The sequence below is a fragment of the Hippocampus guttulatus genome, chromosome 2 (genome assembly GCF_054856545.1).
Source record: "Hippocampus guttulatus isolate MCC_2025c chromosome 2, RoL_Hgut_1.0, whole genome shotgun sequence".
NCBI lineage: Eukaryota > Metazoa > Chordata > Actinopteri > Syngnathiformes > Syngnathidae > Hippocampus > Hippocampus guttulatus.
The window spans coordinates 21,871,533-21,887,546 of record NC_141262.1 but is presented as its reverse complement, the minus strand read 5'-3'; the positions used below and the strand labels follow the sequence as shown (position 1 = coordinate 21,887,546).

Sequence of the window (16,014 nt, the reverse complement as noted above, 5' to 3'; positions counted from 1 at the left end):
AAGGCTATTCTGAGCAAGGGTTATGGTTTGAAGGAAGCGTTCAAGATATACATTGGGGTTTCAAGTCAGTGTTAAGATTTTAAAGTAGGGGTTCGGTGTTAAGGTTTCAAAGTAGGGTTTCAAGTGACAGTTCGGGTTTCAAATTAAGATTTTAACCCTGGGCTAGGGGTTTAAACAAAGTCAGGTTTCAAGCCTGGCTTAGTGTTACCTGATACCAATCACAACAAAAGTGGTGGCTAAACTAACATTGTTGTTTATGTTGCCGAGCTGAAAGACAACTTTGACTTTTGACACCCCGGGTGGATAACAACATGAAACAGACAGGCACGCACACAAATTATTTTTTATTTTTAATACTTCCACCAACATTCCACAATGTCGAGACAGTAAAACAAAGCAAACGTGACGCCATGAGCACACTATGACGTCATCGGTGGTTTGGAGTGAGTTGCTCTTTATTGTTGACAAATGTTCATGACAATTTGCATCGGTCAGGCACTGCTCACCAGTTGTTGAGAGCCCTTGCAAGCATTGCTTCCATATCACTTGTAAGATGTAGTTGTCCAAGTATGCCCAGTGCCCAGTATGACATTTCTGCATAATGTTATGGGGGAGTACGTAAGACACAGTTGTTCTACTAGTGCGCTGAACTGTCTCACTAGTGAGGCCGAAGAATGTAGTAGTGGATGGATCTGATATCAAGGCAGTTGAATGAATGCTGGGTTCATAATAGTCATCATACTAGTGCAGTGTTTTTTTTATCCCACGAAACAGATATGATGGGGGTGGGGCTTAATCACCACAACCAGGATGGACGGACAGATGGATGGACACTAGTATACTGTAGTCTTCATTACGTTATGAAAGCACATGAGCAACAAGATGTCAGCAACACAGCGGCGGAGTGCACCACCTTAGTGTTGGCGGACATTTCTAACAACTCGCAGTTGCAAACGTGACACAACCGATTTAATCTGCCGATATTAGCTTTTAAAATTGGCAATTTTTTGGATCAAGATAATGATTTTGTTTTTGCCAATTTTTCTCTTAACTACTCGAAGACAAAGTATTGTCAAATATTCTGATTGTAATTAATGTTTATGGTTATGAGTGTTAAGGGGTTATAAATAAGCTATTTAGTTGATTTATTTTTAAATTAACCGGCAGATTAATTGGTTATCAGAATTTTATAACACTCAATATCAGAATTTCCCCCCCCCCCAAAAAAAAATCCATATCGGCAAGGCCCTAAAAAGAACAATGACGACATTTGTTGAGGTCACGTGATAGCTAATAAACGGGACAGTGTTCAAATAACACTTGTAAACACACTACCACTTTTCCCGCTCCCATTCATGTGTCACCACTTGGCTAACGCACTAAGCGACATGTAAGTAAAACAAAGGTAAACAAGATGACCATTTCAAGTAAGGGGGGGGCTTACAAATCCAACGTGACCTACGCTCATCTTTCTTCTTGGAGGATGAGCGAGTGTTGGCACGTTTCAATTAAACACGCTAATAACTTGCTAAAACCAAAAGCCCGCATATTCGTTTAGAGGGTACCCTGAAAATGGGATAGGAGCCACCGATATTCCCAGAAAATATGTAGAATGTTACGATAAAATGAAATTCCGTTTTAAATTAAGAGAAAAAAAAGTTGTAAAGTTATGAGTATGGTCCTATTTTAAAAAAGTCATGTTTGAGGAATAGAGTATTTTTTAAAGAAAAAAAGTTGGAATGTTACTATATATATATATATATATATATATAAATTGTAAAGTCAAAATGACAAATGAATATTTTCTCATAAAAAGTAAAGTTGCAGTCTTATGAGCATTAAGTTGTGTTTTGTCATGAAATTTGGTCAAGATAAAAATTTGTAATCTCACGATATGAATTTTTCTTTTCAAAAAAGATTGCAATATTCCAGAATAAAATATATTTTGTCCAAAAAAAGTCATTTTTCCAACAACAAATTCAATATTCAATAAATGTAATAATTAAATTGAAATAATTTTCTAAAATTAAATTGTGACAATTATGTTAAATTCAAACTTTACCAGGGGAAGAAATTCACTTTTTAACAAATGAATCTGAAAAATAAAATTTTATTCTCAGAATATGATGTGCCTTTTTGGACATTTATTCCTGAAAAATCTGTTGTTTGTTCTTGGGAAAAAAATATTTTTTCCAATTTACATGATGGTAGGTCCCGATCATATCAGAGCTTTCTATTGTGAAAGTAGGGAAGCGTCCTTGCTTAATCTGTCTTGTTAACGGGCTGGCTGGTACCCATCAGGGGGTGCAAAGCACCAAAATATGTGTGTCATTCACGTCCACATAATTGCAAAATACAAAAAAAAAAAATTACCGCCCCAAAATTCTTCAAGGAATATAACACCAAATATTTTTTCCCATAAAAAAATAAAGGATGGCTCCTAAAGAATAAAAGAAAATAAAAGATAAAAATAAATCTAGAAATCGGTGAACTCAAGTGTGCTGAAAGGCGAATATACAGGGTTCGCTCGCATATGAACATTTTAAAAATGCAATTACTTCTTGACATGATTTTGTCTGAGGACCCCAGTCTGAGAATCACTGCGAGTCGACATTTTCAAGTAAACATTTTACAAAATAAAAACATCTTGTCTTACACCATTTCTGACTTCACACATGAAGAACTTTTTTTAAATTTCAAAAAATAATTAGCACAACATCAGCAAAGCTATGTTAGGATGAACCAAACACATCGTCATGACAACAACATCCAAATGTATGAGTAGTCGGTCACCATGGCAAGCGCTCCTTTACAACAGAGTTTGCAGTGAGCGTTTCCAGCGTTTCCAAAGCGACGTCGTCATTGTTTTGTTTTGTTTTTACCTGAGCCACGTTGGCGTTGTAATCTGACATCACAGTGGGACGCCACCCGAGGAGACGGAGCTTTCCGAGGATCCGTCCCAGGAGGCGGAGCTTTCCGGACGCCCGTCCTTGGCACCGCCCGCTGACTTCCTGTGTTTGTGTTTGGACTTCCTCAGCATGCGCACCTGCGAGCCAGCAAGAGACCCCACCGTGGTCACTTCATTAGGTACATCAGATATAAATTTTTATTTTTCGAAATATGACTTTTATTTTGAATTATCGACTTAATTAAATGTAATCAGTTTGATTTGCATTTGCCCCAAATAATAAAACTCAGCTCATTCATCTAACAACAGAAGCTACAAAGTTAAAATAGTTTTTTAACTTGCGGGCCCAATTAACTCATTCAGTACCAGCCAATTCTGGACCAAGTCTGAAAAGACGTTTAAAAACGTCTTTGGGAGTGAATGAGTTAAATATCGCTGGCGTCAGGCCAAAACATTCCAAAACCAAATATGGTCGAAGTCCTACTTTTTTCCCCCTCTCCACAAATAGATTGTTTGTTTGTTTGTTTATTGAACATAAAACATATATACAGTAATAATTTGACAGAAAATAAGGTAGATAAAAAAAGTAAAAAGAAAGAAATCAATCTTCATTCAACACAGTTATTATGTTCAAGGGAGTAGGAAGAAGTAAAAAACATATCTAGTCCTACCCCGTTATGTGATTGTATCTAATAATTCTGTACGTCAGTCCCCATATTGAGCTTTTATTTTTGACAAGTGCTTGACCAATCTGAAGTGTTGAAAATATTTGCTCTTGCTGGTAAATCAACAAAAGCGCTTTATTTTTTTTTTTTGTATTTTTACGGAACAGGGACGTTTGCATTCCCCCGCCAAAGACAGCTCAAGAGTATGTCGTTTGTGTTTGTTGACCTTGGGTCCAGCAGCGGAGATGATGATGAGTCCTGGAGGTTGCAGCCACGGCTCTCCATCCACCTGCACGGGGAAAGCTTTCCTGAGCGCTATGCGCATGTAAGTCCCTTGGGCGATCCGAATGCCGGAGCGCAGGCCGCTCTGCACCTGACCCTGTGGAAAGGACGAAGCGGCACATTAACCTTTTCAGGGACAGCGGTGACTACAGTGGACAGCTTATCATGTTATCAGGTTACAGGTGGTCATTACTGATGCATGAAAGGGTTAAGCTGCGCCGGCGGCCGTATAGTAACCCATTGGTGGCTGAAGAGTACGTCTGCTCACCATGTGAACAACGCCAGTAACGCCCACCACCTCCAGCAGGCCGTCATCCACGCTTTGTTTGTTGTAGCGAGTGTCCGCATCGGACCCCCACAGGTCGGCGCCCGAGCCCCAGCTACAGGCGCACAAGACACGGGGAGGGTGAGGTCACGGGGAGGGTGAGGTCACGCGGTCGACGTGTACTGAGCTCATCCTCACCTGGGAATGTTGAGGAAGATGAGGCCTTCGATGTTGGGCAGTGCAACTTGGCGGCCATCTACTTGCAGCTGCAGTTCCCTGTGCAGACTGCGGGTGGCGCTGATCTTCTGCAGGCCCACCTTGACGTACACGCCCTTGTTGTGGAACCTGGCAGCCAAAAATAAAAAATAAACAAAAAAAACAGCGGCTGATGGGGAAAGTCCGTGGTGAGTCACATGTTTGTTTTATTTACCTCTAGTGCTATTTTCGCTTCACTTACTACACTTGCAGTACAGGAAGCAAAGTGGAAAAAAGGTGATGCAGCCACACTGCATGCTGGGAATTCCCTGCAGTTTTTGGTTTTGTTTGAAATTAGAACAAAGCTAAGTGTAAGATGAACGTTTGTGTTATGTTGACAGTTTATAAAACTCAATTTACTGTAGAAAACTTGAGGGAGGGAATTATTTTTTCGACACTGCAGCTGTGCCGAGGAGCTTCTTCTGCTCTTGGTTTGAGGATGACAACAAACATGTCTTTTGCCTAAGATTAAAAATATTTTTAAAAAATTCACATTTTTTCAATCATGTCAAGTTTTTGAGCTATAAGATCCCCATTTTGTTAAAAAATATATGAAATAAATGTTTGTGTATATAAATAAAACACTACAACAAGCAACAAGCTTTGAAAACAAACCAAAAAAATGCATACAACTCAATAAAACTTATTCCCATGGTTACAAGCTTAAGAGAAAAGTCAGCACTAATTCATTCCTCTTAATTCCTACCTTGCTCGCTTTCTGTTTGTAGATACTGTAATGCTTGTGCTGGCCGACTGGGAGCTGCACACACCTCTCACCACACTGTCTCAATTTAATATTTGTGCATTTTCTACAGTGCCAATTTGAAATAATGTCCTGGTTCAGAATAAAGTGATGGAAACATTTTTTTCTTTTTTAATCAAGCTGATGTTGACGATTGCGGCGTACCTGCTGGTAAACTTTTCCGGGTCGTCTTCACGGGCCTGGTGGAAGTCGAGGCTCAGCTCGGCGTCAATGCCCACTCCGAAGTAGTTGTTCATGTGGACAATCTGGGACAATGATGGACGTCAGCTGACACGGGAATTATTTTACTCCCTTCTGCGGAATTTTGGGCTTTGACACGGACAAGAAGGCGCACCTTGGGTGCTTCCAGGAAGGCATCAGCGCAGTTCTCGGCAAGGTCCTGCGCGTCCAGCAGGATGGTCCAGCGGTCCATCAGAACCTCGTCCGCCTCGTCCACGCAGGCCAGAATGTGAGACGGGTCTTCGCCGCTGTAGCCTGGGCCCCAGCGCAGGACACGTGACAGGTCGTTACCTTTGGGAGGAACGTTCGTAGTTGGACATCGGCGTAACGTGGACCACACTCATGCGCTCTGGCATTCAGTCTATCTCACACACCCACAACCACACACACACACACGCATACTCGTAGTCTCTCACAATGACAGCCACAGGCATGCACAGAACACCCCCCCCCCACACACACACAAGTACACTTGCAGTCACGCACACAGAGCCATAGACACAGAGCGCGTGTGACCTGTTCCAAGCGGCACGATGCCAACAGGCGGTTCTCGGCAGGCCAGCTGGTGCCGCAGCGCCTCCAGTACGCCCAGCACCCAGCCCACTGTGCCGTCGCCCCCGCACACCAACACGCGGAAGCTGGGAATGTCTCGGAAAGTGTGGAGGCTGCACACACGCACACACACACACACACACACACTCACACACACACACACACACACACACACGCACACACAAAGCAATCCTTATAATTTGCTTCCTGTCTCAAGTATAACGCTGGTCACAATGGTACGAAAGTCACCCTGGCAGCGGTCCTCCATTGGAGAGGTCAAAGACTTGGTGCGGGTTGAGAATCTTGCGGAAGGCATACAGAAGATCTTTGCCCTTCAGGCCGCCGCTCTTTGTGTTGACAAATACCAGCAGGGGGCGCACGTCGTCACCCAGCAGACTGAACTGCAGTGACACCACATCAATAACAGGGTTAAATGTTAGTTGCATCCCTTCAACAGTGACAGAACACCTGACCAACATGTCTCATGTGTGTTGTGTTGTTGTTCCCTTTTTTGGCCAACAGAGGTCACCCAGTGGCCACTTGATTAGGTACAGTACATAAGCTACAATAATAGAGCAGGAAGTTACAAAACCTGGACACTAGCAAGGGGTCAGGATGTCTTCTGTAAACATGCGACGATGTGTTTTATAAGCATGTGTGTCATTTACCATTCAAGTCATATTTTCTACTGGAATGTAAACGGTAACCGGTACATAAAAAGATTGGATTGAAGAAAAAAATACAAAAGGGCATCATGCCCTACAGTCTGAATCTACTTTTTAGGCACATTCAAAAAAAATAACAATAATAATAATAATTTAGATGGACAGGTTGATCATGTGAGCAAGTTACTGTTCCCCCAGTGTACCTGGATGTCCGGGATGACGAGTGACGTGAGCGACTTGTCGTTGACGGTCACGTCTTTGGCCAACATGAACACGCGCTCGGCTTCAGCGAAACAGGACAACTTCAACGCCACCGCGCCTGCACGTACGCACACGCACACGCGCGCACACGCGCACGCACACACACACACACACACACACACACACACACACACACACACACACACAAACGTGTACTGTACAAGAGTGATATCATTTGTGGACTGGTCACAGTAGCGACCAGCTCACCTTGACTTGCATACACGTGGCTGATGTCCGCCAGGTGACCTGCAGACAAGACGAAGATGAAGTCATGTTGACCCTGGTATCATGACTTGTGCATGCACGCATGTGTGCACTCACTCTTAGCGCTCAGCTGTTCCTGCACGAGCTGCCAGTACTGCTCTTTGGACAGCAGGGGTGGCATCCCTCCAATCAGCAGGCTCACCTGCACCGTTTGGCTCCGCCTCTCCGCCACGTAGAAGCGAGTCTGGTTCATCTGCCACAAAGACGTCTGGGGAAAAACCCACAGATGCACACACAGGCGGAACATGTGATATAAGTGCCCACAAAATAGACGTCTCTTTGGTCGATAGAAGACAATCTATCCTCATGCGATGGCTACCTGTCCCTGACACGTGACTCATTTTAATCACATTCTGTGACAAAATTGATATATAACTGACATGACTTACAAGCTATTGACATGGGCATGGATATTAACTCCTGACACATTTACTGACGCAACTGACATTTTACTGGCATGTTTCCTGATGAACTTGTACTGACACATTTGCTGCCAAATGGCTCATTGTTTGACTGAGACATCTGAAACCTTACTGACACGTTTTCTAACATGTGCTTAACATTTTAGGGGCGTGACTTGTTTACTGAAACACGATTGACTTTATCTTTCTGACTCAGATAGGTTCACGTTAGCACAGATTAAAATATATTTTATGTATTTAATGACGCATGTTCAACATTTAACTAACATTTTTCTTGGCATGTCAACAGTGACGTGGCTGATGTGACTGACTTGATTGACACCGGCGGTCACAGTTTCATTCACCGGCAAAAGGCAATCCATGCTGATGCTATCTGATGGTAACATCAATAATAATTGCTCCACGACTGACCTTCCTGATGTCATGCAGTTTGGCCAGAATGTTCTGCTGCGGTGTCAGCGTTTGCTTCTGCACTGAGGACACACAGAAGTCGTGACCTTTACTGTACTTTGTACCTAGGAAAAAAGCCAGAGGCCAGGGGGTCACTGACCTTGTTTGCTGCTCATGAGTACTTCCTGCAAGTCAAATTGTGTCACGCCGTCTTTCTGTAAGGAATAGCAGGACTTTGTTGTTATCATGTGACCGCTTCCTTCTTGTTGCGGAAGGTTCTGTGCTGAAGGTGCGTACATTAAGCTCCAGCTGCTCGAGGGCCTCGGTGAGGACAGATGCCGCCGTGCTGTCCTCGGACACGGACACGCTGACGTGATGCGATCTGGGGCTAAAATGCACACCCGCACACTGTTGTTGACTTTTTTTTTTTTTTTTTGTCGGAGGCCGGCGAGTGCGCGCGCCATCTTGAAAAAGAAGCAGCCTAACCTGGTGACGCCGCCGTACACCTTGATGACCTCAGGCCGGCCCCGTTTGGCCCTCAGCATCCAGGCGTCGCCTCCGTCTTTCAGCGAGCCGCTGTTCCGGTTCAGGACGTCGTCGCTATGGAGACGCTCCAGTCCGCCCACCTCCTGCAGCTGGAACTGCTGAGGGTCATCTGGCAGGTAAAAGGCCCGCAACGCCGCCTCCTGTGCCGTGACGCCAACACATCTCAGTGCATGCACATGGCACCTTTACTGACATCTCACTGGCATGTGACTGACATGTTATTGCTAACTCTTCAACACCTTCAATCAATTGTATTGACGTGTGGCTAACACCTTAATTGACATTAGGGAAGTAACAGAGATCTTACCGATATGCGATTGAAATGTTTGTCGACGCGTTACTGGCACATGACAGACAAACACTGGCACGTGGCGTTTGCTGAAATGACATCTCCGAGTGAAATGTGACTGAAATGTAACTGACTCCTTTACTGACATGATGAGCATCTTATTGATATACAATGGATATGTTTGTAGACACGTTGACTGACACAGGCCTGTCATCTTGATTGTTTCCGTCATGTGATTGATAGGTTGTTGACATGATTTATGAGCAACTGACATCCACCTCAAGTGCCCGACTTCTTACTGGCACCTTCACGGACGTGTCCGTGACGTCTTAACAGTTTTAAGGAAGGGAAATTCAACTCGCTGGTGTGATGAGCATCTTACATATTTGAATGACACATGCTTACCGACTGGTTGTTGACATGTTTTATTCGTGATTGAGATTGGATATAAAGTATTTAATGAGACTGTTAATGTTTATGGATCTTAGTGATGATGGTCGACATGCTGTGTTTCCTACCAGAACTTCCTGGTTCCTGGTGGCTCTGACGATGGAGACGAGACGGAAGTGACCGCGCCTGAGGCCGTCGTCGCCGTCATAGACCTTAAGAAACTGTTTGCCTGCATCACAAACCCATCGAAATCGATTAGCGCAGTTGCTTTTTTTTTTCAACTCACAAGAGCAGTCGTGCGACAACCGACCATGCTCGGGCGTTGCCGGTTGACCGTCTTTAGATGCCACAGCGGATGTGTCCACACCATCGTTGTCATCTGCAGGGCGATGTCATGAACATAACTGAACAATATTATCAACATTGTGACAATTTAAGACACGGGTGTCAAACTCATGGCTTGTGGGCCAGATGAGACCCCTTGTGTCATTTTATGTGGCCCTGCGGTAGATGTCTGGTCCAAACTGCTTAATCATTATAAAAATTGTCAACTCATTCTCATTATTCTCATTAGATGCCAGGCAGTGAGGAACTACGGCGGGCACATACCCAGCTCGTGGCCGCCAGTCTCTGTGATGCGGAAGCAGTGATGCTTGCTGAAGTTTCTAGATTGGAGGCGCACGCAGGTGGGATGCAGCAGCATGCGGCGCAGACGGCCCAGGGTGCACTGCGGCGCTACCCTGAGATAGCACGCCGCGTGACACTGCGGGGGTGAGAAACAAGTGTCAACACAGATGGCAGCGAACGCTACTCACAACGGGCAAAGGTTCTCTCAGTACTTAAGTTGAAGCGGGAAAAAAAAAAGTAACCCGCCTATTTTGAAAGTACAGAAGTCAAATGCAGGGAGGGAAAAGTGAAAGTTGTCAGAAAGAAAAGTCTGTTTCAAGTACTGTGACAAGGTACTTGCACTTTATGACATCCCCTGACCCCCACGGGCACAGCTACCTCCGCCTACGGCAGGAAGGCGCTTCTTACCGTGATGCCGCACCACTCGCACCTCATCCCCGCCAGAACGTCGGATGAGCCGCAGGAGCGCCGGCACAGCTGGCAGCGCGCGGCCGACGCCAGGTTGCCCTCCCGCCAGTGGTGGTGAAACGTGTCCTGTGGGTACACGCAACCGCCGTGGGTCGGAAAACGCTCATTTTCCAAATTAAATGCATCGCGGGAAGTCCCCCGGGTGAGCGGCGGTCACTGACCTGCTGCCGAGTGCCGTCCACGTGACAAGAGCGGCAGTCGGCACACGTGAAGGCGGCGCAGTTGGCGTGCACATGCAGCTCGCACACTGAAACCAGAGCGAGAGCATCTCTTGTTTGAGTGTGCTCTTAGCATCCAGGACAAATGAAAATCTATCTAGAGGTGGAACATCCATCCATCCATCCATTTTCCGAACCGCTTAATCCTCACTAGGGTCGCGGGGGGTGCTGGAGCCTATCCCAGCTGTCTTCGGGCAGTAGGCGGGGGACACCCTGAATCGGTTGCCAGCCAATCGCAGGGCACACAGAGACAAACAACCATCCACGCTCACATTCACACCTAGGGACAATTTTTAGAGAGTTCAATCAGCCTGCCATGCATGTTTTTTGGAATGTGGGAGGAAACCGGAGTACCCGGAGAAAACCCACGCAGGCTCGGGGAGAACATGCAAACTCCACACAGGGAGGCCGGAGCTGGAATTGAACCCGGTACCTCTGCACTGTGAAGTCGACGTGCTAACCACTGGACTACCGGGCCGCCCTAGAGGTGGAACAATTTATCAAATATTCAATAACCATGGGCGGATCTAGACAAGTTTACCGGGGGTGGCAAAGGGGTCCCTGGAGGTTCAGTTGAACATTGAACTCAACAGCCGATGGGTCTTGAAAATGTCAAAATGCCCTAAAATGGCTGGGAGTGAAGGAGTTTTAAAAGGAGGATCAGTGCGGGAGTAAATTCTGAACTGGTGATGAAAAAGGTTATACAGTGAAACTCCTGTACAACGAAATCATGTTTGCAGCAAGAAATTTTTCACAACAGGGGGGTTTTCACTGTAGCAAATTTGATCTCAGATGTAAACACACACACACGCACACACACACACAAACACACACACACACACAAACGAGTGTGTACACGCACACACACAAACGTATGTGTACTGTTTATTTTTATTCCAATAGGGCATAAATATGAGCATACACTTATTTGACACTTCATAGTCAGTGTAGAAAGAAAAAAAGGGAAAGAAATTGCGAAATTTACAGTCAGCATTCAATTTCACTTACATCCATTTCTTGGAAAATGTATTTTATTTTGCTTCCTCCGTCTTTCATTTTGATCACTTTTACCCTCTCTTCCAGCGTCAGAGCTCTTCTTTTCTTAGCTGCTTGACATCCAAAGGTCCGTTTTGTAGCAATGTTCGCAATGCAACGTTCTTGCTGCGTCTGAAACTAACAATAACAAATACTTCCTGGACTACTGCGCATGTGTAAACCAGTGTGGTGGTTGCTGTTGCCGTTTCCGAACGAAGCAGTAGAGGTCGCTGTTGGATTAGACTTCGTTGTAGTGAATCTCGTCGCGAGGCAAGAGCAGAGAAAAAGATTTCGTATAACGCAACAGGGTTTTTTTTCATTGTTTGGGGGGCTGGAGAGTGGGAATGCTGTTAATGCATGAAGATTTTTTCACACTAGGGGATATTTTCGCCCATGCAGGTTTCGTTGTAGAGGAGTTTCACATTGAAATTTTGAATTTGCTAATTTATTCTTGACAGATTCATTGACGATAGCGAGGGCTGGCAAGACATTTAGCAAAGCTGGCAGCTGCCTATTGTCTCAAAGAGAGTGCCTGCTGGCTGCGGAACCACGAGCATTGGGCTGACCTTCGCAACGGAGAGCGCCGTTTCCCTCCGTCTGTTTCCTGCAGACGCTGCACATGCGCCTCTTGTGAGTGTCCGGACCGAAGCAGTGGGCCACGGGGATCTGTAGGCGTCAACGTGAACACTGCGGCGTCATCGTGTGATGTCATCAACAACGATAATGACGACAATGCGTTACTCACCCGTACGGCAGAGGGCGCCATGCTGGAGCACAGCGAGCGAAGCGTCTTCAGACATTTCTCGTGACACATCAAGTTGCACACTGAGGAGAAAGCAGAAGAGAACATGCAGTACAGTATGTCTAACCATAGAAACAATAGACACCTTTGACATAGACCCACTTCACCATGACAACAGAGGGCATATTTCAAACGAGACACATTTTGCCAAAGCAAGGCAGATTTAAAAACAATAGACATCACCAAGCCAACAGATGACATTTAATGATTATTTGAAAAAAAAAAAAGTTTATAAGTTTTCACATGTATTCAATTAAATACAGGTTTCACATGATTTGCAAATCATCGTATTTTCTTTTTATTTATCTTTAACACGACTTCCCAACCTCATTGGAATAGGGTTTGTATTTAAGGCACAACACGTGTTAATGCTATCACCATGGCAACAGAGAAGCTTCATCAACAATTTGGTATCATGTGACAAAAGACACATTTTCATTGGCCAAGGACACACACACACACACACACACTAAGACTTCTGTTTCCATGACGACCAGAGGATCCAAGAGAACTGGTTCTCACATTGAGAAACACAAGCACACACTTTCACATTCTGCTCCTCACACGGATGACGGACAACGCGTGTGTTACTGGGCAGAACATGTGTGTACACGTGGTGTGTCTTTGTGAGGACCACTTTCAATGTGCAACAATTGTAGCAAAACCTGCTTACAGTGCATTGAGGATATTTAAAGACATGGAAGCATAGTAGAGATATTTGGAGACATTGATAGAGATCATAAGAAGGTTTTGCGTGTATGAGCCACCAGGCATCTGTCAGAAGTGGCCGCCACACTCTCTGCGGCGCAAGCAATCGCCATTTTCCATGTTTGGCTTTCTTGGTGTTTTTTACCTTGGCACTACATACCACGACTGACGACATGGAATGCGCGTCCTAATTTTTAATCACAACTTGGAAATTGCTCCGAAGAGCAACAAAACGTTACAATACTCACACAAATGGTCGATGCTAACCATGTATAGGACTTTAAATCTTTTCTGTTCCAGTTAATAAAGCTATTCTTTGTTGTAAGTTGGTCCATATTTCTTTTTTTATTCTCTTATACATTTATAAGGATACACTGTTATGCAGAGGTGTCCAGAACTTATAAGAATTTTATAGACAAATGATACTACAGGTATTTATAGTCGGAGGGGGGGGGGGGGGGGGCAAGATGTTTTCTTCTTCTTCGGGGGGGCATGACAGAAAATAATTGAGAACCACTGTGGTATAGTAACAGGCAAAACAATTAAATGCTCTTCCACTAGATGACAGATGGTACAAAGGTAACCTGTGAATTCACTTTTTGTGAATCGTTCTGAGAAGTGGTGATTTTTTTTTTCTGATATGAAATGTGTGCCTTGGCTCAGTAAAAGTTAGGAAACACTGATCACATCAATGGGGCAAATTTTCAAAACACTGCGTGCACTCGTGTATAATACTATCCCTCAATCTTTAATGATTTCCTCCAGCAGAAAATGTGTGTTATTCTCAATAATAGCTTCTTTTTTCGTTGAAAAGTCAAGCTCACCCTTCTAGAATGAAATTTGTATTATGACCTATGAATAAATCAGCTTACGAAAAGCCTCTTGAAATGCATTGTTCTACTCATCAAAGAAAGGAAATCTGCAGAAATTCCATGAAATTGGTAAACTGCTAATTTCCTCATCACTTATGAATCAGACATGGGCTAATCCTTATACTATTTTCAGAGGTTGAATTGGGCATAAGTAGAAATGTCCACATACATTTTGGTGGCAATTGATCATCGTTTTTCGAAATTATGAGCTATGTATGTACAGTGATTTTAAAAATGGACAAATTGTGTCCGGTTCCTCCGCTGACTCCCACCAAGACGTTGGGAAGTGGAAGGGAGGCACGGCTATATTGCTGTCGAGAAAGGAGCGTTTTTGAGAGTAGTTCGTTATTCATCGATTTCTCCAAAACTAATTGATAACATTGAAAATGCAAGCTGATATCATTGTCCTGAACAAAAACTACACACGTTTTTGAGTGAGAAATAGCCCATCCTAGACGGACGGATGATGCCTTTTAGCTATTTGAAGACACGATAAGGACGTTTACAACAAAAGAAACAGTGGGCCGATTGATGGATTCATTTAAGTCTCGACATGCATACACAACGGGTAGACATTGATAACATTTGAAAACACAGCTAGGACATTGAAGGAGGCAGTTAAGAATCTAAATCAGAGTAACGACATTTGACGACACAAATGTAACGGTGGTGACCATTGACATGTTGTTGACATGTTGTTGGTATGTTGTCGGCATGTTGTGCTGTACCTTCACACAGGAAGCCGAGCAGCCCCCACAGGAAGTCGCTGCAGTGGTGGCAGAAAGTGGGCTTGGTGAGCGTCACCCTTTTGAAGCTGTGACCAAGAGCGCAAGAGTCCTGCTGGCGTTTCTTGGTCCCCAGCGGACTCTCCGTCAAGTTTCGGCTGCTGTCCACAGATTCCGCTCGAGCCGGACTGCCGTCCGCCATGCTTCACGTCACGTCACGTCACAAACATCACGTCCACGCCACGTCACGCATGACGTTTTTAACAAAAATATTAAACGTCCATGCCCACCGCGTTCGAAGCCCGACAGGTCAACACGAGCGCGTTTGGGTCCACGAGGGTACCTTCGAGCAGTGACGTCGCGAGCCGGCGTGGGTCCCGCCCAATTTGCTTCCACAAGATCCCGATCGCGTTCACGCGCCCGGGTCTCGCTCGCGCGCGCAGTGAATGGTCACGATTCAAGACTTCCGCCTTGTGGCCGGACGGTGGAGGGGTCACGTGATGTAAAGCGCGTGCACGCTGCTAGTGTTCACGATTGAGCCCCGCACGTATACAGTATATGGCCTATTCATATATATGTCCGTGTATGGAGCACGAAAATACAAAACGCAGACGGTAACAAGTGAAGAACGATCTGCTACTTCCGCCGTCTTCTTCGCAGCGTTCATTGAAAGAGACTAAGTGCGTCACGTCCTTCCTGCCTTTGCCATTACCTACTTTCGTTCCCGACACGATGACGTCATTTCTTACTAAATATACTGTATTATTGAAGTGTCTGTCAAGAGCATTTCCTTGTAATTTCCTATCACCAAGCGCTGAGCTGCACTTACAAAATATGGCCACGTGGTGTCAGTGTGACTCCGCAAAAGTCAATGGGAGTGTATGAATCGCGTGTGCGTGTTTTAGTTTATGTACTGTCGTCGTGTGCGAGCGTGCGAGTGTAAGTGTGTGTGTGTGTGTGCGTGTAGCAGGGGTGTCAAACTCATTTTTAACGCGGGCTACATCTTATGGTTCCCTTCGAGGGCTGTTAGTACTGCAAACCCATGTAAATGTGTCCTAGCCTTTTGTTCTCATACATGCAAAACAAAACGATGGACAGCTAATTTTGAAATCGTAAATCAATAAATTGTTTGATCAACAAATTTTCGATGTATTTTATAGAGGGCATTAATGACAAAAAAAAATATCCTGCAATAACTCATACGTCCGTGTGTATGAGGGTGCTGGCGCACCGAAATGAGACAGGTCCACACTTATAACGACTTAATACCGCCATGGCACGAAATACTCTGTAAAAACATGTACAGGTATGTCATCCTGATTCTTGACGAACGCAAGCCAAAAAATGTGATTACACTTAGTAAGTGTTTTTAATTGTGGAAAAATAATAATAAAGATGCCCTATTTCAGATTGACCAGAGCAT

The 16,014-nt window shown here is 44.7% G+C and overlaps 1 protein-coding gene across 1 annotated transcript; it reads right to left on the bottom strand.

Annotated features, from left to right (window-relative positions):
• Positions 1-329: 329 nt before the first annotated feature.
• Positions 330-15,266, bottom strand: dgkq (diacylglycerol kinase theta). Its single transcript, XM_086101823.1, has 23 exons — positions 14,595-15,266; positions 12,230-12,309; positions 12,051-12,150; positions 10,393-10,478; positions 10,172-10,297; positions 9,746-9,899; positions 9,447-9,515; positions 9,265-9,365; positions 8,398-8,597; positions 8,209-8,299; positions 8,072-8,126; positions 7,933-7,994; positions 7,157-7,307; positions 7,043-7,081; positions 6,778-6,893; positions 6,159-6,310; positions 5,874-6,022; positions 5,473-5,648; positions 5,283-5,383; positions 4,319-4,465; positions 4,124-4,235; positions 3,800-3,952; positions 330-3,046 (listed from the first exon to the last, which is right to left on the bottom strand). The coding sequence occupies exons 1-23, from the start codon at positions 14,791-14,793 to the stop codon at positions 2,912-2,914; spliced, it is 2,754 nt and encodes a 917-aa protein (XP_085957949.1). The 5' UTR covers positions 14,794-15,266; the 3' UTR covers positions 330-2,911.
• Positions 15,267-16,014: the final 748 nt, after the last annotated feature.